Source organism: Strigops habroptila, chromosome 2, assembly GCF_004027225.2.
Source record: "Strigops habroptila isolate Jane chromosome 2, bStrHab1.2.pri, whole genome shotgun sequence".
Taxonomy (NCBI): Eukaryota; Metazoa; Chordata; class Aves; order Psittaciformes; family Psittacidae; genus Strigops; species Strigops habroptila.
In genome coordinates, this window is record NC_044278.2 from 49468722 (window position 1) to 49496702 (window position 27981).

General features: G+C 42.5%; 1 protein-coding gene across 2 annotated transcripts in view; it reads right to left on the bottom strand.

The window, feature by feature from the left end:
- Nucleotides 1–27981, bottom strand: part of SHROOM2 (shroom family member 2) — a 133105-nt gene that overhangs the window by 43775 nt on the left and 61349 nt on the right. For both annotated transcript variants that reach the window (XM_030475620.1, XM_030475621.1), the window contains exons 3-4: nucleotides 8206–8337; nucleotides 522–3168 (exon numbers count right to left, since the gene is read on the bottom strand). In XM_030475620.1, the coding sequence (XP_030331480.1) occupies nucleotides 522–3168; nucleotides 8206–8337 (2779 nt within the window). The remainder of the gene's footprint in view (nucleotides 1–521; nucleotides 3169–8205; nucleotides 8338–27981) is intronic.

Below are 27981 nucleotides of genomic sequence, written 5' to 3' on the forward strand. Positions count from 1 at the left end.
AAAGTGTAGCTTTAACAGGCGTATTTTTACTCTCTAAATTTTATTAGGCAGAAGTTTTGTCCTACGTAGCTTTTGCATCAAGCCAGTTTATAAGAAAAGAGGAAATCCATGGAAAATTATTAAACCATTAACAAGATCGGACAAAAGTAGGCATTATTTACCCTTGGAATATTTTTATTCATAGTTTCAGAGAATGGAAAGCCTTAAAATGGGGAAGGCAGCCACACCAATGAAGAAAATTATGGGTGAAGATTGCTTTGATAGTCCTATACCTCTACTGTAAAAAGAGGATATTATCAAATCAACATTTGACTACAACACACAAGACATGACTTTATCCAATTGTTCTCTGATACACTTAATTCCTGTGCAACGCAAACTTCGATCAGCTTACTGACAAAAGGCAAACACCATACTACACCGGGTTCCTAAACTGGAAATCTTCATAAAAATCCCCTTCCACCACTCTCCTGTCCCCCCACCTGGGCAACTGAAAGGATAAAAGCAAAAGATACTTATACCTGTTTGTAGAAATCAGTAGAGGGGGATGATCTAGACCTCTCGTGGGTGTACTGGGGCTTCTCATGTTGTTCGTGGCCTGCATCAAGGATATTATCGGCTGAATGGTACCTCCCTGAGTTCCGCGGCTCTATAGGCTTCCGCTGCTCCTTCCATGACGCCTGATACTCTGCAAAGGTTCCCAGGCGCTGCGGCTGCTCAGATTTCACAATCCTATCAGCAGCCTTACTGCTGCTACTATGGTGGACGTTATCTTTTGAAGCATGTGCAGTTTCTAGTCCAAGAGAGGCTGCCCGACCTCTTCTCTCATACCATGAGTCCTCTCCCTCCTGTCCACTGTGAACTTTCCTATCTGGCCTCTCAGGCTGTCCCTCAGCTAGACTGTAGGGAGCTGGTTTCTGTGGTGGTCTCCTTTGTGCAGGCTTACTTGTTTCTTCAAAAAATTTCCACCTGTCTGCAAATGAGCCTAGGGCTTCTTCAGATGGATTTGGACAGCAGTGAGCACGGCACTCACCCTCTGTAATCCCCACCTCATTCATCTTCTCTGGTTCAGAGTAAGACTTCATTTTTTGCTCTGTTGTGAACCTCTTCCTGGCTCCGATGCGAGAAACGTGATGAGTGCCGCTCCCTGTGGGGTTCGGTTTACCTTGTGTAGCCTCAAGGAATCCAGACACATCTTCAGAAACCAAAGATAACGAAGAGTTGTAACTACCAGTTTTCCGCTCGGGTGACCTGGGGAGATATTCAGCAGGGCTGGGCTCCAAGTCCCGCCGTTTGAAGGATGTCGCCCTCAGAACCCTGGCCTGGGCTTCCTTGAGGTGATCTTTGTAGGTGGTGGTAAAGTTAGTGTCTGGGGAGGCAGTGACATTTTCTGCTGAATCTGGCTTCCAGGTCTCTTTGCACTCCTCTGTTTCAGGTGACCCTACTAACGTAGCAGTGCTTCTACTCTTCTGCAGCTTTGCTCTTCTCATTTGGATCTCGTTTCTCAGGGTTGTTGCAAAACGATCACTTCTTCGTGCCTGTTTAGACAAGTGAGTGTCAAATGGGGCCTGCCGCTCTGTTACCACTTCTGAGCTGTTGTTAGACTGCTTTTTCCCTTCCTGAGCTAAAGAGTGCAGCATTGGGGTCTTCTGAGGAGAAATCTTGCTACTCTCATCTTTCCCCCACCTAAAATCTTTCTGAGCAGATCTGTTTTCAGTGGTAAGGACACAGCCCTTTACATACTCCTGTTGACCATACCTGGTTTCACTTTCCTCAGAGCTGTTCTCAAAGTTTTTCTTTTGTCCAGACTTTTCAGTGTGATTGGGTTTTCTAGCCTCTTCTACTACAGCACACCTAGCATCCCCCTCTCTGTCCAATGGGTGATGACTGCTGCTCTCACACCCTTTCAGTGAAGATTCAACAGATTGTTGAGGTAGATAGTATTTTGGTTTTTGGACCATTGTGACAACTGCAAGATTTTCTTGAGATCCGAGAGATGGATCAGTCCCCACTCCAGGTTTCCAGCTGTCATCCTTGAGTTGTTGTGGCTTTGAGCTTCCCTGAGCAGGCTGTTTTACCGTCACGCAGTAATAGCGACTCTGTCCAGTGTTGTCCATCTTCTGTTCAGCAGAACTGTTCAAAGAAGAGGAAGCGTTGAGGTGACTGGCTGGGTTTGGACTGTAGCCATGAAAATGATCTGTAGGTAACTCCTGAATGCCACTATAGGACAGATAATGTTGCTGATCTTTAGGCGCAGCTAAGATTCTTGCATTGTGAAAAAAAGTGCTTTCATCACTGTACTGGTGCTGGTGGTGGTAACTGTAGGTAGGCTGTGCAAACCGAACATCAGTGCTGGACAAGGACGACTGCAGTTTGTTCACAGTTCCTGCGTTACTACTGTACCTTTCACCAGTTGAAGAAAAAGTGTGTTCTGAATTGAGATCGGATTTATAATTTGAGCTGCTGACCCTCCTGTCACATGCCCTGGAGGGCCGCCGCTGCTGCTCCACAGTTTCCAAGCTCCAGTCACTCCTGGGCTGAGATCGATTCAGGGCTGTAAAGTGCTGCGTGCTGGCACCCTCTGAGTACACAGGGCCATGGGCTTTCTCATGGCCTTTCGTAGCAGCAAAGCTGTCACTACGAAGCGGTGGAGGTGGCGGGGGAGGAGATGAAGACTTCTTCTTATCAGGAACATACCACACAGGTCCAAAACTGGATCTTCCAGAGCTGGTGAGCTTGGCATCGGAGTGTTCCTCTATTCTAGGACTTCTATTGTTTTCATATTGGACAGGAGCTGGCAAATACCCAGGTTTGTCCTCTATTCCACTGCTGTCACTCAAGAACTGGCCTGACTTGTTTCCATGCTTAGAAGTCTCCCAGTGGCCTACTTTATATAGCATGTTCTCTGTTGAAGAAGTGTCTGCGTTGGATAGAGTGTGGTCAGGGGTGCTAGAACTTGTGGAGAAAGACCCGTAGGCTGAATCCCGCTTACTTTGGCTCCCTAGATGATCAATGCTACTATTAGACCTTGCAGAAGAAAGTCTTCCGTACTGGGCTACTTGTGGAGTGTGGTCCCAGCTGTCCATACTTCCCAAACTGCTGAACTGGTCAGAAGTGCGATGTAGACTTGACTGATCCCATGAGTTTGACAGGTCATGAGAAGAACAACTATGGTAGGAAACAAACAAAAAGCCTCGGCGTAAATATGCCAGTCAAAAAATGCCACAACATTATTATAAATATACAGCCACCAATTTTCCTAACATTGATTAAGATCTATCTGCATAGCAGTTACTCAAGACAATCTATTAAAATTGGAAGTTTGAACACAAAGTCAGGGCTTTATACTCTGCCACTGATTCAGAGCTTGAAATTTTACTAACTTCCCTTTCTGAGTTTACCAGTAAGTAATACCCCTTTATCTCCTTGAAGGATCCCCTCTCCCTCTGCAAGTTGTTGATTTTTCTGATTTTGCTTTTAGACAAATTTAGTTTGGGGTCATTACCTCCCTCTTTCCCATGACAAACATCAGCTTATTTTTCAGCTTATTTTCCAGGCACCCTGATTCTTCCAGTGATTAAAACTCACGTACCTCCCTGCTCATCTTTTGTAATCTTACCCTAAACTTCTTCAGCCCATAAAGTTATTCCCTTGTCCTGCTTATCCAAATCTGCCAATTCATTTAATATTTTAATTTCTAAACAGTTTCTAAACGGAGGTTCACTAAAAACATTTGCCTCAAATGCCACCACTTATAGTTCTGAGCCTCCGCATGCACCTTACCAATGTGGTTTCAAACCACTCTCAGGTTGACACCTTCACAACGTCATCATCCAGTTCCACAACACTGACAGGAAAATGATAGGAGGAGATGCCAGAGCAATGTAAACTTTGCATGGCCAAAACTAAACTTCTGACCTTCCTTCAACAATCCTTCCTGCCAGCAGTTCCCCTCGCCACTCTTTCCTCCACAGAAACATCATCTTTGATACTATACTTTCTCTGGATCATTTGCCTAGGACACTCTTTCAAAATCTTGCTGCTTCTGTTGTTTTCCTACCTAATCAGTTTTGTTCTGTTTTCTTTCTTTTCTGTCTTTCGCAGCACCCACCTCCTGTCAATCCAATTCACTGATACTGGGACGATAGTCTTTCCAATTATTCTCATCACATCTCCCTGTTTGAACTTCACTGGCAGCTCCTCCTGTTTTTATATACCAAATTCAAATTCTTGCCCTTGCATGCAAAGCCCCTTGGTAGAAATCCCAGAATTATTCCACTTCCCTGTAGCTATAATTAAATGAAACATCTATCAAATCTTGTGCAGTAAAGAAACCTGTGAAAGCTAGCAATGAAATTAGATTAGTCCACATAAAAAATACAAAGAGTGATACAGATCTTTTTTTCTGTCAAAAATATTGCAAAGGTCAACTCAATAGTTCTTTGGAATTAAGCACTAACATGAGAATTGCTTTTCTCCCCCCATCTATTACTGTAGCCTTTGTAACTTTTTTACACAACATGGTCAGAAGCAATTTATGCTTCTGACATAAGAGAAGGTATACTTGTGCTTATTTTCTAAAAGCATTTTATTAACAATATGCACTAGCACTGGCCTCCTCTTGTGGGTTTTTTGTTCTTTCATTCTTCTATTTTCAGCAATCTAAAACATCTTGCTGAATACTTAAAAGTATCTTAATTGTCATCTTGGGCAGATACTGTGGTTCATGTAAATAGTGTCTTGGGTCATTAATAGGATCTCCTTTGTTAATGAAGAATGTAAGCCAGATATTGCTATGAGTTTCTGTGATTTCTCCCCTTCTTCAGATATTGCTACGAGTTTCTGTGATTTCTCCCCTTCTTCAGCACTAAGATATTTTGGCACTGATTAAAATAAAGATGACACTTGTCAGAAAGCTTCAATTTGCAAGTCTCACGTAGGTCTGCTGGTACCAAATGTGAAGCAGATATTAGCAGCATAAGAGGTCAAAGCTCTGTTAGAAAATGCCTCATGGAAACCCAAGAGATGCAGCAAAAGTTTCAAAGAGAGGACGAGAAAGTTTCTTGTGGTGCGTTACTCCGAAGCCCTTAACTGCAGGGCAATCGTCCCATGAACCCTGACATGGAAGAGAGCACAACAGCCATTTCTCTGGCAGAGCCTGGCATCCCAGGATATCCTTTTCTCAGTGTTTTTTTTGAGAGCGGATTCACAAAAGCACCTACACTGCTGGTCAATGTGTGGCAAGTAAAGTCCAGGAATAATCTACAAACACCATCCTTGACTATTTTTGGCCAATAAGCACACTTCCCCTGCCAAATCCTGGGGCATGAGCTGCTGCTTCTGGGCCCTCCCAGAAATTACATCATCTCAGCAAATCAGACCACATGGGATTACAAACCAGATGTACCTGACCCTAACTGCCCAAAACCTCAGTTTAAGCAGCCTTCTCAAAGCATACCCACACCTATGAGGCCAGAACGAAGTTGAAGAGGTTGTTGGCTTCAACTGCACACCAGGGACATGAAAAAAATATCATACAGTCCTCTACTATAGTATATCCTACTGGAAGAAAATGCAGGGTCTGAACTTTCAGGGACTTAAGACAGCTCACATCCACAACTACCAGAAAAGCGCACTCAACCTTAGTTTAGGGTGGGTTAGAAAAGTTTGCATCCATGTTGTTAAGGTATAACTTCTGAAAAAAAGACAGCAGAAGACTCACAGAGGGAAATAAAAGCACCAAAAGCTTATGAGGTCTAATGCTCTAGTCTTGCGTGAGAGGCACTTATACCTGCCAGAACTACCCTCTCTCCTACCTACACTGATAGTCTCTCATGGTCTGTTTTCCTCTGGTTTCATGCACCCTCTCAAAGGTCAAAATTCAGTAGGTTGGCAAAAAAACTCAAAACATCTCCCCCTCCCCCCCAACCCAATTTGTCCATAGCTTAATCTAGTATCAACCTAGGTAGTAATTTTCAGAGGTTTGTTTAGTCCAGCCATGCCCCATCTCACAACACTCAAAATCCAGATAAATCCTTTCCTTGGAAGAGCACAAAAACATCTCTTCCTCCTCTCTGAACTCGTTTTACAAGTGATTTAGTTTTCACACTCACAGAGAGAATGCAGGCAGGCACATTCAGGGAATTTTAGGCTGTGAATACCAATCTCAGATGCTTAGCTCAAGGAAGGACAAGAAATTCCAGAAACAGCCGGAGCATGGGATCCTTGGGATAGAAATATTCCCTCCTCAGGCTATTTCTATTATCTTTTTGCATACTGCTGCTTTCAGCTACTGACCGCTGTGTCTCTGGTTCAGCTTAGTGCTTCACTTGAGAGTGCACTGTGCTGCTTGGTTTTGTGAGCTGTACTTTCAAAGTGGGGAATCTCTGAAGCTGCTCACGTTTTCTTTCTGCAGAATCCCTCTCTGCAACTGGGATACCCGAATACTTCAAATACCCAAGTCCTTGGCCCAGCACTCTGGGAATGCTGGGCCTCCAGCAGCCCCAGTATGAAATCAGCTCTGCCACTGAAACTGTCTTGGGCAACAGACACCAGGACTGACAGATCTCCCAAATACATCACCTTTCAAGTGGGCAGCACAGATAGGCAAGGGGTTTAGCATGGCAGTGCCCCGGCAACCCTGGTATTAGACTGTGCTAAAGCCACTAAAACTTTCAGCAGCATCTGAGAAAGAATTTGCCCTTTTTATTAATACTGATGTCTACCAGCAGTTGCTGCTATTTCTGTTACGTGGGGGAAGAGGATTGCTCTATTCCCCTCCCCATTTTCTTTTACGCCCACAATTTCCTGCCCAAAGTTCATTTTCAAACTGGCCTTGAACCAAATTAATTCTTTTTTAAATATTGTGATTAGCCCAGCTCCTATAAAATCACACTTTGAGACGTGTCTCGTAGTGTTTTACTTTTACCAGATACAAGGACAACTATCAGGAAGAGCAAGAAGCATATACTGATTCACAGTTCAGTTAGAAGACTCAGTAGTCTGAAAGCAGAAATATCTGAGAGTTCCTGATAGCAATGCTATAAAGTTCTTACAAATTTTGGAATTTTGTTCCTAGGTACAAGGACTTTTACTGTCTTCAGTAAAAAAATCTTCAAACCCTTTCTGTCTAAATGTTAACGCATTCATACTTTATTCAAGAGCAGATAGCACGTTATTTTAAAAACAGTAGAGAGATTCCGAGGAAAACAAAAGTTGTACAAATTATTGTAAAAATGAAAGTAAAATAAAATCTTGAAGTACTAATGTTCTTCTAACTATCATGATAAATTAACACCAAGAAGTAATGATGGGGAACATACAGCAGTCGGTAGAGGAAATGCAAGCCTGCTTTCCAAACTGGGATTGTATACCAGATTTATTTTCTTTAAGGTCAGCATAACTATGGGCCAAAGGGAACTGAGAAGAAAAAAAACCAAAAGAATAAAGAAAACCAAACTATAGAAATCCCTCATGGAAATGCTGAAGAATGTCACCTATGAGCAGGAAACAAACAAGAACCTGTCATCAGACACAAATAGGCATTACCTGAAAGTTTAACATTTCACAACTAAAACTGCATGGGTGCCAGCCCTTCTCTTGTAGTGTTGAATGAGACTTAACAAATATCAAGGTGCTTTAAACAGGGACTGAAAATCATTGGTCTTATTACCTCTCTACATGAGCAAGAGCACAGCTGTAGGGCAGATCAGATTACAGAAAGACAGTTCAGCTAATAAAATCAGTAACACCTTAAAGTCCAACAGTAAAACATTCTGCACCCTCCCTTTAGCAAAAGGTTTTTTAATAGTCTGCAACAGTATTTTTCAGTTTCTTCTCCCCTTACTATTTCACTTTCAGAATGTTAATTTTGATGGTTTCTTTTTGCTCAGAAAGGCTTAAGATTTTACCAGTGGTCACTGAAAAGAAATGCCGAGCAAGTAACATAACCTTTTGACTGCCTTTAAAGCTAGCGTCTTACCTTTCAGTCACATGCACATATCACATACTGTTCTGAAATCCACTCATCCATATGTCAAAATTTCCCATGGTCCCCCTTCAAGCCTTGAAAGGACAGGCAACACTAAAAATGTGTAATAGGACGATTCTGCATTTGTTGTTCTAAGAAAACACTCAACGACATGATCTGTGTTCTTACTGTCTCGCCGTGGGAGCTTACTGCGTGTAACTTCAGCAGAGACTCACCTTGCATGGTAGCGCGAGTGCCAGGAAGCGCAGGCATTGGAGGAGGAAAGGTGTGACGTGGCTGTCTCGGGTTGACTTTCTGTAAATTTGGTTGCGTGCCAGGAGTGAGGCCTGCAGGCTAGGTCATTTCTCCTGCGAACGAGAGAGGTACAGATACTGGTTTAGTGCAAGCAGTTTGGTAAGGTGACACGCAGCACAAAATCTACCAGGGCAGTAGTCAAACGTTATACAGGTAGGACAGAAGAATAATGACTTTAAAAGACAGCAAATGAGGTGACTTTCTACATGCATGTCAGTTTTGAAAAGACACAAGAATTTGTTTAAAATATCTGAGATGCAATGAGATGCCAAATGGCAATACTCTCCAAGGTCTCTGCTTGGGTGTGCTGTTTTGTTTTGTTTTGTTTTTTTGTTTTGTTTTGCTTTGGGTTTAATTTTATTTATTTTGGGGGTGAGGTGGTTTTTATGAGGGGCAGAGACAGGCAAACAAGTTTTAAAGTAGCTGACATGTATCCAGAGCTTTAATAGTGAAAGCTAATACTGAAGACTAATGACTCTCTTGCAACATGACCACAGTACAGTAGCACTTTACAAGGTTCTACTGTAATAGGCAGGTGCTTATGAGAGGAGGGGGAAGAGTTAATGACAGGAAGGAATAAAGCCATGTACATTGTTTCAAACAAGTTAGTAAGAATGACATAACTAATAATATTAACTCCAGCCAAGTTCTGCTTCAGCTCTTAAACTGTTTGGCACCACAGGTATGCAGGATTTTTTTTTTTTTTTAAGAATACACCTCTAAAATAGTTCAGCAATTCATCTACGTCCCCAAATATCTACTCGGATATCACCTCCAAATGTATGTGCTCATGTAACTGTACAGATCCCTTTGGAGAAATACAACAATAAGTTGTTAGAGCTTTGTACCTTGCAAACCTTTCTGCAAAACTGCTCTACACTCCTCTGCCCCTTCCTTCTGTTCGTTCAGGAGTTAGTAGCAATAGCTTGCACCTCCTTCCAAGGACTTCCTGTTTGTAACACCTCTCAGCACTCATGAAATAAGTGCATTCCCTCCCCCTCCCCGTTACATAATCCTTCTGGGTGGAATTCATCAACTTCTGATTCCATGAGCAGATGCTGAGCACAGGCCAAGTGTCTAGACCCTCTTAGTCACCCAGGAATGAAGCAGGAACTTCTGCAAGGTAATTCATCCCTCCCTTCTCTTTGGCTCATCCTGGAGAAAGTGTAATTTAAAATTTAGACAAGGTATGAGGTGAGACAAATCCCAGCCTTCCAAGTCACCGTCTGAAACAAACACTTACAGGAACTTAGCTCTTAAGGCTTTTTTTATGCACTTAGCTATTGCACTTACGTATTTATGAAGTTTATTACTGCCAGGTTACATAATTTGTTTAAGTTACAAAAGTAATCTGCTAAACTGAAAAAGTGTTCCCTATCTTCAACTTGAACTCTAAAGGCAGTTCTACATTGTTTTACCAATTCCCCCATTTTATAAACTTGGCCTATCAGCCAGCCACTGGATTTGGAAAACAAAGCTAAAGCTCATTATAAACCCAATATGTTCAAAACAGGTCAGATTTGAGTACACGGCTTTTTGCAATACATTCAGGAAGATCTGATGAATTCAATGATAAATTGCCTTTCCAAACTCTGCATGCAAGACTAAAAAAGGAGAGTAATAATTCTACAGGGAATCTGTAATTTCACTAAGAACTGTAGCATCATTACTGTCACTAAAAAAAGAAGTAATTGTTTCCATAAACAAAAGCCTACTCTTCTCAGCATGACAAAAGAGGAAACAGTTAAGCAGAGCATCACTGTTGTTCTTTCTTGGTAGGAAATGAAATTCAGAGGGAGTGGAGAATCCCAAATACCCTCAGTGCAAACAAGTGCAAAAGATTCTGCTCAGCCATGTGATGCTGGGCTCCAGACAGCCCTTGTATACTTCAAGGGCTCCAAGCCTGTGTTCAGGTATGGAAAAAAACCCCATTCCACTGTTCAGCTGTGCAGAACATGGAAGGGTTTGCTCCCCTCACAGCTCACCTCTAAAGGTACTGATACCCGCTTGGCAAACCACAAATTCAATAGACCTCCTAGGCATCAATTCAACAAAAAGGTTTATCTATTATGAGACAATTACTTTTCCATGATGCACTACTAAGGAAGCACAAGACTAGAAACTAGCACAACACAAACAATGTGTGGACAGCAAGGAAAGGTTGGGAAGAGGGCTTCTGTGATGGTTTGCTATGGGCTTGGCAACTGGTAGGAGGAATCCAATCAGCAGGAAGGAACAGAAGGGATGCATTAAGTAAATCAGTACTGTACCTCATGGAACTTCTCAAGATCTTCATAAGATAGTTCCTCGCTATGTGAACATCATTTTCAGATGGCATTTTCTGTGCTACAATATCCACCACCACTTTCATCTTCCTGAGCAGCCAAGCAAGGGGAAGAGCAGACTGGACTGAGTGGTGACATGAGGCAAGTCAAGGGGACTGTTTCCTTTTATTTTTTTTTCTTCTATTTGTGAACGCAAGTATATTTTGAGACTTTATTGGTTTTGGGTTTTTTTTTTTTTTTAGAACTAAGTCTGAACAGCCTAAACACACTGGGGCACTGGTGGGATACTCAGAAGGTGGAATCACGTAGATACCTGCTTTTGTTGAAGTCAACAAAATGACTAAAAATTAATTTACTGTGGATACTGTGCAATGCTTTCTGCTGGATTCTCACCAGCAGAATTTAAATTACTAAATTTAATTACATTTACTATGTCCTGCACTTCAAGAAACACTTTTTTTTCTAATAAGTGGAGTACAGCATGAATATTGATTCCAAACCTCAGCACAAATGCATAGAAGGACTGGAGAGAAAAGATTAAAATACTCAAAACAGGAACATTCTGCAGGCAACTAAAGATGCTGGAAGCTGAGCATTTATATTCTAATGTAATAGCTCTGTGTTAATTCTGAGTGACAGAATGAGATCATCTGAACCTACAACCTAGAAAACCTCTTGCATTAATGGAAGCATTAATAAAAGCATTTCCCTGAGAGTGTCTTTCTACCAGTGCTTTTACAAAAGCTGCTGGAAGGAAAATGCTGGTAAGCTTCGAAGATATGATAGAAAGGGGAAAAAACCCCAATGTCTATTGACTGTAAGCAATCCGTTAGATAGTGGTCCCAATGACATGTGTGCGCAAATTCTTCAGCAATAAAGCAACCTTTCCAATCCAGTTTTTCAGAATAAATCTGTCCTTTTCTATTTACTGCTTGAAAGTCATTAAGAACAACATTATGAATTTCACAGGCTACAGAGTTTAGACATACTCGTTTAGACTGCTGCAGCAATACTGAGGAGGTTGACTGGATGGAGGTGGGGAGGGGGAGGGAGTAGAGAAAAAATGTACTTCCTTGACCAAGCGAGAAAAACAATTAAACTGGACAAGCAGGTTTATCTGTAAACAACTAAAGTCAGAAAAATATCTTAAAAATGAAAAGCAGACAGGAAATTGGATAGTTTCAGTTTACCGAATCTTTATTTTCCATTTACTGAATCAACTGAACTACCTCAGCATACAATAGTATTAATGAATACGGGCCATTTCCTCTGTTTTCACACACATTCTGAATTCCTTTAGTAAAGGTTCAGGTAAAAGGCTAGCAGACACAGCAGAGGCATGTATTCCCCCTCCCCAACAGAATTTGTTTTATTCTCGTCTACCAAAGAGCTCCCTTGTGACAACCCTCTTGCAGCTGGAGTCTCATAGCAAAAGGACAGGCAGTTCCAAGGACCTGCGTCCATGTGGGAAGCCATTTCTAGGATTTACTTGACGTTTGGTTCCAGCCCTCCGCTGAACAGACAGAAGGCCTGACTGCTGGCTCCCACAGACGTGTAAGGCTGCACATCTTCCTTCACTGCGAGCAGCTGCAGCTACACACGGCAGAGGCTTGAGGGGTATTTCTGAAATGGAAACCTGGCTTTTCATACCTCTTGCTCGTCTTGTTGCTGGCCCCTTCTCTTTAGCCCAAAGGAGAGGTTTCAAAACCAGCAGCAGTGACATACCCACACAAGGACAGTCCGGCCCATATCAGGAACAAGGTAATGAACAGTTTCTAAGGAGATTTTCCAGGTAAAACTCTGGAAATGTGAAAATGAACACGAGTCATGCTAATGGAGCATTTTAACCAGGCCTGCCCAGCCACTTCCCCTCAAAGGCTATCTGCTGTTACTTCACGTCCTTACGGTGCCTGAAATGCACCGACCCGTACGCCTGCTTTTCGCCTTGAACCTGAGCAACTGTTCAAAACGGCTGATCCCGGCGGGGAGGGGGAGAGCGGGAGCAGCCCCGCCCCGGGGTCAACACCGCGCGAGCGAGGCCGCCACGCCCAGGCTTTAACCGCTCCCCTCCGCTCCCCAGCACGGGAGCGGCGCGGCGGCGCCCCCTGCCGGCGGCACCGCGCCGCTCACAGAGCGGGCTCTGCCGCCTCAGCGCCCCCGCCCCTCATGCCTTGTTCAGCTGTATCAGCTGCACCAGGACATAAAAACAAAGTTTACACAAGAATTCACGAGTTTTATGATTTGTCCCTGCCTATGGCAGGAGGGTGGAACTGGAGGTCTCTAAGGTCCCTTCCAACACTAACCTGTGTAGGTGATTCTATGATTCTATAATTTAAAAGGAAGGACAAGTCAATGGCTTCTGTGAGAACTGAACTGTTACACAACGCCAGCACTAATTTTCAGTTAAAACTCTTGAGCTGATTATTTATATTACATACCGTTTTAAAAATTACACGCAGTTTTCAGTCACTTTAGTTTCTACAGAACATTTCTGTTCACAAAGCTGCAGACCACCGTTTCACAGCGTAGTCCATGCGTTTCAGGGTACAACTTTCCTGCAAGCCCCAGAATGTGGGAACCAGACAGTGTAGTTAAGCTGAACTACAGCTTTCAAAATGAAATTCTCCCCCCTTCATTACCAAGATGTCACCCAAGACTTTTCAGCAGCAAAGCAAAGCCTTTCTCCAGCACTTTGTTTTTAAAATAGCCCAAGTTCACATCTTCACCATTGCAGCAGGAGGTCCAAACTACTTACAGTTATAAACCTTGCATAACCAGGACTTTGTCCTGATTCCAGTGGAACGTAAGTGGCTGCACGGCCGCCCTGCCTGCATGCCAAGGATGCAATGCTAGGGAAATGAAGAAAGGCTGCAGCACAGGGATAAAAATGTAAACCTACATGTGCTTAGAAGTCAAATGCACAGTTCATCGGCACTCTCAAGCAAGAAGCACGCTCGGACAATGCACATACCAAATGGCACGTCTCACAAGGTGCCCTCGGATTGTTTCAAAACCAAATAAACCAGATCATGCTGCAGTTGTTTGTGCTACAGAAAATTTCCTCTCATACATTGTTAAGAAGCTGGTTACAAACAGTATTGCCTCACATCAGCCATGTAAGTTAACTGCGAGTGGTTCAGTCCTTGGGATCTCCTCAGCAAGCCACTCATCCACTGTTTTTAGCCCACACAGAGAAAATGCCAAGAATTTGTAGTGACAGCACAGGTGCTCTTTCTTGTCCCCTTATAAATCCCACACAGATTCATAGTTCCCAGCTTTCTCACCTTACCTCTTTTAAAATAACACTAGGCCAGACATACCAACACTTCATTAATGAATTTTCTGTAAACCTGTAAGTGCTGGGGGAAAAAACCTCCTTCCAAGACTTTTTTTTTTTTTTTCCCTTCAGTTCACCATCCTGTGCTCAATGGATTAAAATACACTAGAAGACCAACATATAATGAAATTAAAGGGATATGCAAAAACCACTGTAAATAAAGTACTAAATCACTCATTCAATTTATGGAAAACATTTTTTGGGTTTTTTTTTAGTCTTCTGAATCCTTGGAGAAATAAAAAGGAGGATAAAAACCATCATGAAGCTGCAGTGGCCTCAAATAATAAGAAATTAACAATGTCACCATTTTTCATTAAAAAAAAAAATAGTTCAGTGTCTTTTTCCCTGCAGATTGTGAAGACATCATGCCACTGCCAACCCTGGGAGCTCATGATTAGAACAGGATCTTTTTTTTTCTAAAAAGAAAAGATAAAATTGCTATGTGAACAAATCAAATATTTTTTGGAATGAGCACTTAATTGGTCAAAAAGTCTTCTTTCTTTCTTCTTACCCTCCCTTCAAATAGAAAACAACATTCCTTTCTAAAGAGTACTGAAGGAGTCATTGCCCTCCACAAAGACATTAGGTGTTTTCTCTCTCAGGCAACTCTATTCATAGAATTCAAACTACTTTATATAATGTTAGTCACCACTGGCACATCTATTTGCCAAGATAATATAGGAATGAAGTATCTAAAATAAAACTATATAAGGAATGTGAAAGCTTCTTGTGTGATGCTCAATAATTCAATACATCCATGAGTTCTCCTAATCTAGGCTCAAACAGTTGTTATCAATTCCACTAAAAAAAGCTTTTCTTCTATTAAAAAAAGCCTTAGGTTAAGTGAAAGACAATCCTCTCCTCCTTTCCCCTTGCCATTTTCAGTGTTGTCCTGCCTCCTTACATACCTGTCAATATCTTTGGATGTAAAGGAAACCAAGCAATGGGTAAAAGTGACATTAAAAGGAGGGCAAAGCATCCAAAACTTGAGGTTGAACAGTTTTCCTGAACACAGTTATTCTTCCACTTTATTTCTTCCTCATTTCTTTGAAAATGGAGAAAGGGAGTGGTGTGTATGTGTGAAACAATATGAGAAGGAAGAAAACCACAGAAAGTTCCCTAATATTTTCATGCAACAATTCCATATTAAGGGATCCCCCTCAAATTAAAAACTCTCACAATACACTTTGAAGTAAACCTTCACTGTCATTTTGAATAACCAATTATTCAAAAAGTTATACACATACACATCTATACATATGATATGTACATATATATATAGAGATACACATATATGCAAAATCACTTTTAAGGCTTTTCAAAATTTAAAATATGCCCACAACTTCTGTCCAGGTTTTGCACTTCAACCACCGGTTTTTGGTCTTCCCAATATATCAAAGCCTTCCTAAAACCTGACCCACAGCCTGCTTCTGAATTGTCCCCCTGCTGCTTTCTGGAGCATCACAGCCTGAACCACTCTGTTCTCCTTTCGTAAGGCTGTGCTACTGCCTTTCACTCAGATTCAGCCTTGGAAGACCCAACTTCCTGCTGTCCTGGGGCTAGACAGCAGCCATTCAAATGCTTTTCCTACGCGCTAAGTACACACTATGCCAGCATTCACACCGCCTATCCAGGAGGTCCTTACACATCCTTTCAAGGAGGGATGGTAAATTTAGGCTTTATTTGGGTGAGCCACACAGTGGCTACATAAAACCCCTCTCAATAGCCAGCAAACAGGGGGCCTTCATAGCTGAGGCAGAAATATCAAGACTTGAAATTTTAAGTTAACTGTGTAGACATCACACCCTTGCTTTTATAGAGATTAAGCTTAAAATGTGTAAAATGACTGTTCATAGTGACTAATAAACCTGAAAAAGTACTGGTAAATATAATCACAGGAAGTATTTCAAGTCAATGCCTGTTACATCTGCCTTTTCACACCTTTTGGATCTATAATGAGCTTTTTAAAAACAACACAGACCATCTCCTCTATTTCACACTCACTCCCTGAATACAAAAAATGCCTGAATGGAACTTTATTTGGGATGAAAATTTGTTGAAGGTTCTTATATGAGTATCTGCTCAAGATCAAATGGAAATGCTTTCACATCATAATTATCAAATGCTGCTTAGATGAGATTAAAAAACCCCAGTACTCCAGCTAAACAGCCTAGGAAAGTGAATTTAAAGGTGAAGCTCTTAGTATCAGAAATCATCAACAGCAACATTACTGTTAGTTTGCAAAATGTGCACTGTTCTCCAAAATAAACACAGGAGGGATGAGATATACAAGTTCTCATTACTACTGGCAACACTTGAGCCATACCAGAGTTTTTGTTCCAAGACTCTGCTCCTCTATTACCAGCAGCACGAACCCCATCTGCTTGCCAGAGCCACCTTTTCTTGCATATTAGCAGCTATTCTTTCAGGAAAATCCCTTGTGACAATACTTCACTTGAATGGGATGAATCAATGATGAAAATTAATCAGCTCGGTATATGAAAAAAGCCTCTTCTCTGACCTCAGACAGCTGAGCCCCGCTGCCTACATCCCCTTGTCCAGTGACAGCCGCAGGCAAAAACCTCAAAGAACAGAATTTTCAGACAAAAAAAAGTAATCAGCAGCCTTGTCATCCTAAGACAAATCTGACCACCCTAGCGTACTGAACTCTTTTCAAAGTTTAAATGATTTTCATGAGCAGAAAAAAACTAAATGAAAATTGGGCTCCCAATCACCTTTGCGAATCCCTCTTACTTACCAAAGAGTAAACTATTTTGCTTTCTGGTTAAAATTTACTGAAAACACATTATAGTTGAAGAAAATTGTGTCTTAATTAAGGAAAGCTGTTAATACTGCAGAGCCACAAAGCAATGAACAAGCCTGGTCTAACAGCAGTCCACTCAATTACTTGCAACAAATTTTTGTAGCCTCACCTTCTGTAGTGGCAGCTCAACCATCTCCTTGGATAGAGCCACCAGCGCGATTTCCCCTGGAGCACCATCACCGCCTTCATCTTTACATCCTTTCCTTTCTCCAGCCCCCATCTCACATTTATTTGGGGTTGGCTATTCCCACCTTCCCCTCTCAAGAGCAGGGCAAGCCCGCACTCTCTTTGCAGGCCAGTTCATACAGTCTTTTCCCACTTGTGTCTTTATGCTGGCAGCCTTTTTTTGTGGATCTACTGTAGTTTCAGAAGGAAAGTTGCAGTGATAGAAGATGGTGCTGCAGACAGTAATAAAGTTAAACCATGTAAGAAAACATTGAATATATAACCAAATCCAGTGTATCAGGCTAGTAATTATACTAGAGTTAAGAGCTCTATCAATGGCTGGTAAGAATTATTTTTAATGGTTTAGATGAATTGCCTTCTAAATCTATTTAGTTTAGAGATAATCTGCAGGCCTGAATTCAAATTAGGCTTTGGAGCTGAACCTTCTAAAACCTACAGAATTTCAAACACATCTACATGCAAAACCCCCACACTATCTATAAGCTAAGAATAATCAACATAATATGCCCTCAAAAATATAACCCCACACCGTGTGTGGATGTGTGTATTGACTGACCTTCAACATGAATGAAGAAAACACAAGAAGACAAGGATCTGCCTTTTGTTCCTTCAGAATCCACAGGACATTTCAGAAGTACATAAACAAGATCACCAAACAAAATACTCAAAAAGAAATCTCTCTTTCTCCCAGCTCCCTCTGCTCCAGTCCACCCAACCCAATTTACTCCTGACATACCCTACATTAGCAATTGAGCTGTCTCTAGCCTATAAATCTTCAAAGCAGTATCTTGAGCTTTGTAAAAATCTTGCTCTCAACACCTCTGGATTCACAATACCATAAATATAAATTTCCATGCATAAAAAAATCAACCCAGCCCCTGTCCTTCTGTATGGTGGAAATTACTTATCCAGCTTCTGAAACACAGAAGCTATGTTAACACACAGAGGTCGCAGCACCACCAATCTCTAATAACAAACCATGTTGTTCTCAATCACAAACAGCTTCTGTTTTCTTCAGGAAATTATTACTATCCCCCTCTCATCCAGTCTGAATCACCACCACACTAAGACGTCCTAATGTTCTAACGACATCCTGACATTACAAGATGAACAGTGCTATTCCAGGGGTAACAGTTTCCCGTTTCTTGAATTTCTGCATCAGTATTCTCAACCTTCCAACTATTTCTGTGTCAGAGCAACAGGCAAATTCAGGCTTTCCCACTTTCTGAAACCCCCAAATACAGCAGCAGAAATGACCTGGGTTCAGCAAGACCTAAGAGAAAGAATACTGAAAAATCATAGAATAGTTAGGGTTGAGAAGGACCTTAAGATCATCTAGTTCCAACCCCCCTGCCATGGGCAGGGACACCTCACACTAAACCATGTCACCCAAGACTCCATCCAACCTGGCCTTGAACACCACCAGGGATGGAGCATTCACAACTTCCTTGGGCAACCCATTCCAATGCTTCACCACCCTCACTGTAAAGAACTTCTTCCTTAAATCGAACCTAAACTTCCCCTGTTTAAGTCTGAACCCATTACCCCTTGCCCTACCACTACAGTCCCTAAGGAAGAGTCCCTCCCCAGCATCCTTGTAGGCCCCCTTCAGGTACTGAAAGGCTGCTATGAGGTCTCCACGCATCCTTCTCTTCTCCAGGCTGAACAGCCCCAACTTTCTCAGCCTTTCTTCATACAGGAGGTGCTCCAGCCCCCTTATCAACCTCGTGGCCCTCCTCTGGACTTGCTCCAACAGCTTCATGTTGTCTTATGTTGAGGACACCAGAACTGTACACAGTACTCCAAGTGGGGTCTCACGAGAACAGAGTAGAGGGGGGCAGGATCACCTCCTTTGAGCTGTTGGTCATGCTTCTTATGATGCAGCCCAGGATATGGTTGGTTTCTGGGCTACAAGTGCACACTGAAGCCAGCTCATGTTAAGTTTCTCATCAACCAACACCCCCAAGTCCTTCTCTGCAGGGCTGCTCTGAATCTCTTCTCTGCCCAACATGTAGCTGTTCCTGGGATTGCCCCGACCCAGGTGTAGGACTTTGCACTTGGCTTGGTTAAACTTCATGAAGTTGGCATCGGCCCACCTCACAAGCGTGTCAAGGTCCCTCTGGATGGCACAAAATACCATCAGCCAACAGGACCAGGAAGGGAATTCATTCAGAATGACAAACTTGTGGCCTAATTTAGACTTCCTTATCCAAAAGCCTTTTCTACACCTTTGTGGAACCGTGCTGGTAGTGGTGGCATAGAAATGCAGAAGATAATGCAACCTCCACAATACATTATTGACAAAATTGTTCACGAAAAGCAATGGCTAAAACAGATGCACTGCAGTAATGGTATTTAATGAAATAAATTTTTAGAACAATAACGCAGATCTCCATTACCAACAACACAGTCCTTTTTAGCCAGAAAAAACATTGGAATAAGAAGCAGAATCAACTCAACAGGCCCACATGAAGTCTTTTTGCCCACCTACTTAAGAGCTTGCACTTGTTAGGTATTCACATATTGCTTCTCAGCCTATTCTCAAAACACTTGGGATTCTCAAGTAATCTTCCAAATAAATACTGGCCATGTCACACAGCATCTAGGACCCATTTATTCCAGCTTAGCCATAACTGAGACAAAAGATGAGTGCAATACTGTAGAAAAAAATTACAATATCTTCCACATTAACAAAGAACTGAATAAGCTTTTTATGCAGAAACTTTCCCTTGAGGCATCTTGGTCTCAGAAGGATGGCAGAGATTTGAAAGGAAAAACTGCTCCATAAAAAAAGTAAAGTATTGGGAGGGGAGGGGGAGTGGGTGGAACAAAACCTCCTCTTCTGGAGCAGCCCCTTCTGGACTACACATTCAAGCATTTATAGTGCTTCCACTGAATGTGACATTTGGAGATAGCTGTGCAACTGTAAATCACGCTGTGATATATGGCACTTTTTTAAAAAAGGATTTTTATTGTCATAACAACTCTTTTCAGATTAAAACAGACATTAGAGTTTTGGCACATTACAGAATTCATAATTTGTGCATGAAATCTCAGCTGCCTTGATGTGTTGGAAGCCCAAGGCGTAAGGTGGTTATAGTTGCACAATCACCTTCTGAAGCAACTTCTCTCTCCTCACCTCCCAGGGGCTGCTCAAGTTTCAGGTGGAGAAGCTAATTGTTCAATTCCAAGTTACATCCCCTTCTTAATCTCCAACTGATGACTGCAGCTGTAACAGCACTATGACAAGAAGAACAATTTGAAACATGCATCCATATACAATTTCTCCACTGGAAAGGGCAGATATTTTCCTGCAACTTCTTGGAGCATGAGCTCCTCTCCTCCTATGCCTGTATTAATTCTACCTGTGTTAATTCAGGCCCAATCTCTCCAACATTTTGTGTAGAGACTGAAGTAGAGGGGATCTGCATGGTCAGGTAAAACACTGTCAGTGCTGTACCACTATCAGCAAGAGCTGCTACCAGATGGGCACCTTACCCTGAGAAAGAGATGGGGGTTGCGGAGAGCCAAGTGAAAGCAGCTGGCTCCTCTGCGGAGGCTGGCTCTACACCCTGCTTCATCTCCTGACATTCTGTTCTGTCAGAAACAGAGCTGGACCCAAACTTCAATTCTCCCTGCTACAAAACCTGCTGATAAGGACACAGTGGTTAAGCAAGACTAAGATCCAGCTGATGGCCACAGAAGCAGGAATGGATAAGAATGACCTTTCTTCCTCTGCATCATCTCTGTTACACTTGAGTATCTGGGTCATCCAGAGACAGTGATACACCTCTTCTTATTGCAAAGGGACTAGCAGCTGTGCCTGGAGAAGATGGGCCCCTTTGTTCTCTGCACATAATACTGTACCTACAGACTTGTCCCTGTCTCCATCCCTATCCAAATCTTCCTCCCTCCATCACACACACAGAAACAGAGGGGTACGTCTGAATCCTGAAAATAGAGGGCTTAATTTCTTCTCTCCATAACATGAGACCCTTCCAGAAATGGAGACACCAGGCATGAGTGACAGTTCACAAAAAGGAAATCCAATGAATGCAAGGATATCAAACTGGCAACACCCCTGCCAAAGATTCACCCACAGCAGCCACCTCATCCCCTGCCCCACAGAAACTGTAGTGGACAAGGACAAGTGGCTGTCCCCTGTGCCACTGGCCCCAAGGCAGCAGCTCCCAGAGCTGCCGGACCAAGCCATGGGTCCAGGTGAAGAACCCACAAAAAAACCAAAACCCAATCCCTCTACTTAACCTTTTACTGCAACAATGCTGTTTCCCTTCATCTGTATGCTCTGGGAACACGTGCAGGCCTTCTTTTAAGTAAATACATGGCAGCCTTAAAACACATAAAACCGCTTAGAGCTGGAAGTTTAAAAGCGACCAGACAACTCTGATTTCTGGCATTCCCAAAGCAGAACTGATTTTGTTTAATGGATAACGTTCTTGCAGGCTTTGAGGCTTATTTTGTAGAAAGTGAACATGCCAAGATATGCACCCTATTTAACATCATTAGACTTGAAAGCTGGGTTCAGTCACTTCACAGTAAAATGAAAGCTACTTTCCAAGCAAGATTGAAAACAGAATCCCTTCACAGCAATAACACCACAAGTCTTCCATAGATTATTCCTCTTCCAGTCCACCTCACACCACTCCTTCAGATCTCAATCTTTAGGCACCCTAATTATCACCAAGAATAAGTTTTACAAGCAAGTCAATCTGGCAAAAATAAAACTAAAAAACCACAAGTTGAAACATGTGCTTGGATACAAAGAAATCAGATTGGAAACTATCTCCATGATTTTCCAAGGGCAGATCAGTTACAATGGATGACAAAACATAGGGAAAAAAGCTCTAGCTAATACTTGTAAATAGCTAACTCCTGCTGCCAAAGTTTGTGTGTAAGAAGCTGCAGGGGCTCCCGGCATCCCTCTGAAGTGATTTAGTTTAATAACTCCATTTCTCTGTGCACTCTTTCCATACAAAGCCAGGTATGGATCCTGATGCAAGGTATCTACAGACAGTCTCACAACAAATAACAGTATTGTATTTACATGCAAGTTGTAACACTGGCATTAGGGTGGTACAGACCTCCCTTGGGGAAGTTTAAATAGCCTCAAAGGATAGAAAAGACATCTTTCACATCTAAAAAAGATCACTGATGAGATCTCTGAAAGAGGGACACCAACTACTACATATGAGCTACAAGTGATTACTGAAAGTATAGTATTTTATAGCTTTACTCAAAGTTCAGTGAGGTCAGCAGAAACGTGTGATGTGTTTTATATGCCAATGCTCTGCTACGTATTATTATGCTTTATTATAAACCAACAGTAACCCTCAGAAGTTGACCATAACTCTCCTGGGATCCTGTCTCACAAATACAAAGGCAGTTCGTATCTGAGCAGCTCACGCTGGAGGGAAGCTCCATTCGTGCCACTAGATTAAGGATTTCTCTAATGGAGCTGGCTCTTCTGTCTGGTCACCACTAAGCAGATAGAGACAGAAACACATCCTGAGCCCATGCTGCTCCGGCACCTCACCTTCACAGCATATGTTCTTGAAGAGCAGGAAGAAGCGACCGCCTGGCATTGAGAAAAAAAATCCTACTCTGCCAAATTTATGATTTAACATCCCCTCCCCTTCCCCTTTCCAAAACTGCGTAAAACAAGTGTATTTAAAAGTTTTATTTTGTTTTGTTTTCCAGATTTGGTCACTACTGCATATTCCACTCCTTCCCAAGGAGAAATCCCACGATCCCTTCTTTAGATTTACAGGGAGGAACAAACAATTTTGCTCTCACATGTTTATCAGCATACTAGTTTCCTCCTGCACTGTTCCATAAAAATCCCCTCGCATCCTTGTGTAACCTCTGTGCATGTTGGGAAACTGCTCGCAGCCTGGGAAACTTTTTCCACTGAATTTTCTTTTCCCACCAATAAAAGCTCAAGCCTGAAAAAACAGGCCTCGACACTGACAGACTGACGCTGCTACTCCATTTGTCCTAATGATACTTACTGGGATGAAGAGACCAGCCCAAGAAAATTCGTTGTAGACCTCTTAAGAAAGTAGCAACTGCAAACCACCCCAGCGCATGGCCTCGCTGGGAGAGGAGTGGTTTTGGTCAGCAACACAAAGCACGCTGAATCCAGGTCTGTGTAGCAACACAAAGCACGCTCAATTCTGTGCTTCTGTGACTCTGTGAATCCAGGTCTGTGTGACAAACGTGAGGCAAACTGTCAAGCAAACCACAAACCACTCTTCTCGAGTTACCTCCCCTCTTCCACCGCTGCCTACTCCACTTCAGCAATCCTATTATGAAATTTTAATCAGACATATTTGAGACAACCCTGCACAGCTTCCCCTGCCTCCTCCCTCCCAAGGACAAGTTAATAAGACACAAAAAAAGTCAAGAGAAAGGCAGCCCAAGCACTTCCTTAGCCCAGGGATGGGATAATGACAGGGGGGAAGAGCTGCTGGAGATGACCTAGCTGCCCTGCCTCCTGGCCAGCCTGGCAGGAGCCTCTCCCCGCAGGCACAGCCCTTGGTACCTACCCCGGCAGCGCCTCCTTCCCGTACCCCTTCCTCAGGGACCTGGCTGGCAGGCAAGCCTCCACGTCAGGGAGCGGGACCAGGCCAAGAAAGGCGCGGCAGGGCCCCAGCAGCGGGCCGGGCAGCACGCGTGGGGCACAGGTGGCACCCGCCTGGGCAGCAGGCAATGCTGGTGGAGCAGAGCATGGGACCCCGCGGCCCTCCGCGACCGACTGTCCTCCTCCTGCGCTAATCCGCGCCGCTGTGCCAGCTTAGGGGATATAATTAGACTCACAAAGGAGCCTTGTTACTGCTCCCTGCTAAGAGGCCACAGCAGTTTTGATTAGTCATACCGGCGACTCCACCAAGCCGCTCCGGTGAACGCTGCCTATGGAGCTCAGCAAAGCCCCAAAAATGACACCAGAGGACTGCTCCTGGAGGAGGAGGGATTCTTATTTTTGATCTGAAGTTTGACGTGGCAAGTGGACAATACACTGAGATTATGCTGCTGAAACTTTTTCTCAGCTGTTCCATCCTTTCTTTTTGCAATCTTCTAAGAAAATATGTGGGTGAATAGACCTGTCTTAGGCACTGCCTTGTGAGGAAGTTAATGTCACCTGTGAGATGGCAAATCTGTTCAAGGTACACAGCTAAAAGAAAAGAGTGGTGAGACACTGGACAGGTTTCCCAGAGAAGCTGTGGATGCTCCATCCATGGCAGTGTTCAAGGCCAGGTTGGACGGGACTTTGAGCAACCTGGTCTAGTGGAAGGTGCCCCTGCCCATGGCAGGGGGTTAGAACTAGATGTTTTTTAAGGTCTCTTCCAACCCAAACCATTCCAGAATTCTATGACATGACATAACACTCTGGGCCTCTTAAGATCTGATGGGCTGTCAATAGCGTTTTAAGAGTTACAGATGTTTCTCCTACACATTAAAACCAACCAGCCAGTTTTCTCAGGAGGCAGCACTTCCCCAGAAAGAGAGGCAGCCTGTGATAGCCCTAGAAATAAATAACCTCAGCGCTCAGAAAAGCATTGGATATCAACACCTATGGAGAAAAGTGGCAGGCATGTCCTTCCATCCCCCGGGGAAACTAATGTTACAGATTCTGAGGAACTCTTTCAAAGGAATATTTATTTTAATAATCTTTTGAAAAAATAAGCTTTATTCTATAGTCACACCATTAATCCCCTGCTGCTGGCCAGATTTGCATATATAAGCTTACTATAGTTGCTGACCATCAGCATACCTGAAGATATAAAGGATACAGTAAGAGGCTGCATAGAGATTATTTGGGGAAAATCGAAATTATTACTTCTGATGTATCCTTAAGGATCAGCCCAGGAGAATGAGAAGGAGAAACTTCTTACGTACTGGCCTATGTGCCGAGATCAGGTTTTCCTTACATTCACTGACCCATTACGCTAAACACACAGTGACTATCTGTTTTTATTGGTTCTGTGCTGGCTGTACTGCAGCATTGTTACCGACTAACCCACATCCTGCATATGAAAAATTAATGGCTTTTCACAGATTAAAGGAATATGTGCTTATAGTTGCAAAAGAAATGCTGGAAGTACCATGGATTTGCAGAAATCTTCAAATTTCAGGAGCGGGGAGGAGGTTGGCAAAAGGGCAAGAAGCAGACTTCTTTTATGCAGGCATATTTGGATTTTAATAAGAAATCTCGTTAAGGCAGCATATGGCAGAACTACACGATTACACAAATCCAAGAGCTCCACTGTGTGAACTTGCTGGATGTTAGATGGCATTATGGCTAAAACTTTCCCAGCCAGGCTGCAATATTTATCAAAAAATGACTGCACTTGATATGAAAGTGAGAGTATTGATTTCTCACAGATGTTAAAGCTAAAAAAAAAATAAAAATGTCTAAAACCCATGGAGTTACTGTTGTGTGAATGAAGATGCAAAGTCCAGCTGACAAACACTATCCTATAGTTGGTGAGTTATTTGGCAAAACAGAAAAGTAAAATAAAGTGGAACTTTTTCCCCGAACTTTCAACAGCAAGTCCATCTTCACTCGAAGTAACAGAAAAATAAACTGCATAGAGTGCCACTGAATCCACTGTTTGAAAAAGAATTACATTGGTACAGTGGTAAAAAAAGAGGAAAAACAAGTTAAAAAGCAGTGGTCTTCGTAATTTTCAAGGAAAAGAAAACTTGAATCTCAAAATATAGTTGACTAATAAGGATTTTTAATTGGGCTTTAAAAACTTTTTCTTCTTCAGTCTTAATCTGCAATCAGATACTAATGAGCTGTCCTGCTAGACTGCAGCCAGAACAGCAAACAGACAAAGCAAGCTCATCTTACCTTCACTACAGGGACTGCTGGGCATGGCACTGCATTTGCTGGAAAACAGCTGTCATGTAATTGCTATGAAAGCATTTATAAAAGACTAGTTGAAATATTAAAAATATCCCTGAAAGGACTGGGATTATTAATGCACCTATTTTACACATAAGATCCAAAGATCAGAGAAGGTGGGTGACCAGATAAATGCCACGCATAAAGATTCTGTCCTGTCAAAGAATACTTTTCAGTCAAGTATTTTGAGGGCAAAGACCCCTCTCACCCAAGGCCTTATCTCAAGTGTAAACCTGCCTCTCTCCAAGAGAGCACAAGTAAATAACCTAGGATCATTACTCTAGCTGCTGTTGGATTGCAGCATAGAAGGAAAAGGAACCTACAGCCAACTTTGCACATTCGGCATTAATGCAGATGTGCTTACAAAGATATGCCACTGGATTTGTAATCACGACGGTATCGAGTCTATGAAGTACCAAAAAACTTTTCTTTAAGAACAGCTCTTTTCTTCAGAGGAAACTCTATGTTCACAGTTCAAAGGAAACCCCTGCATGCCACAATCTGAGCTTCCAGAAGGTTCTACCTCCTTTAAAATCAAACACCATCTAAGAGCTTCGCAGTTCAAAACCAGAACGGGTCAAGAGTTACTCCCCCCGACCCCCTTTTCACCTCTCCCATCCTTGGAATAAGAAGAGAGCAACTTGGTGAAAAGCTTTTCCTGGGAACACACACATCAGTTTCACTGGGAAAGGTTTTAATAACCAAAGCTGTGGGGAGTAACCCACCCATCACCAAGAGCAGCGCCACAGGAAAAGCAGCATCTGCAATCAAGCCAAAGGTGCCCATCCCAGTTTCTTCTCCACCTGACTCTGGCTGCCAACACGGACTTCACTCCCCTCCAAGCCTCTCACCTGTCCTTCCTCAGGCATATGGCTTTTTGCCAAAAATACAAAGACGAAAAACAGTTAAAAACATACGTGTGTTCCCTTCGAGCTCTTCTGGGAAGCACATTTGGGATGCTTTTGCCTAGGCTCACCTTCCTGCATCATTAAAATACATACTACCACATTTAATTCAGGAATGCTTATCTAAAACACACTGTGAGTGTTCTAAGACAGAAATTTCTGAATTATACACGTATTTTTGAAATCCCATAAACCATTTAATGAAAATAATAGCCACAAGAGAGCGCTACCAGCAAAGGATTCAACCATGAGGAAAACCAGAGACTTGAAGCTATTCAGAATAAAAAGAAATAAAAGTACATCTATTGTGGTGAGGCAGTCTCATTTGCACATTTAAAAGAAAGCCTCAGACATTTAATTGCTATAGCTGTGATCTTCAGAAGTTGGGAGAGATTCTGGGTGTCTCTGTTTTTGTGTGGGGACTTTGAGACATGTTCACTGCTCTTTCCCTTTGTTTTCAAAGGGGGATTACTCAGCAGGTTTTGGATTTTAGGCACCTTTAAAGTGACTCACTCCAAATGAGACACCTGAAATTAACAGGTTGTTTTCCGATAGCACTTGGGTGTTTTGTTTTTTTTTTTTGAACATTTGTAACTCACTAAAACTCAATGCAATGAGCTAAAACATCAAAACTGTGTTTGTGGCTTTGCTGTTTGTTTTTGGTCTCCTTGCACTCTCTGAATACCTTGTACTCCCGTCTTACTTAGCTTTCCAAGAAAAGTGCTGACAAATTCTAACAACAACAACAACAACAACAACAAAGTCAGCCTATTTTTCTGGAAGCAGCAAATGGAACTGCAGCATGTCTTTCTACAAAAACCAGGAGGAGTTCTTGTTTTTGCATTTTCAGCCTCTAGTATCTTATCATAAAAGGAAGTGACTCCCAAAAAGTATCTCTAAAAAAACCTGACCTACAACTTGAAGACAAAAGAATAAAAATATAACCATGTGCTTAACTGAGGGATTTCTGAGGGGAGGGAGGGGCTCTAAAAGATATAAAGGAATAAAAGCAACCTATTAATATTCAGATGCCTTAGAATGGCAAATTGAACCAGTATTTTGACGGACAAGTTACTGACAGCGTTCTATGAGACAGGTATCTGTCCAAATCACTAAAATTTTAGCAAAGCAGCATATCCTATTCTCACCTGCCGACATTCTCACAGAGATCTACACAATCACCTTTTACCTTGCTCTCAACCATAGCAAGTGTGTAGTATTGCTCTTTGCT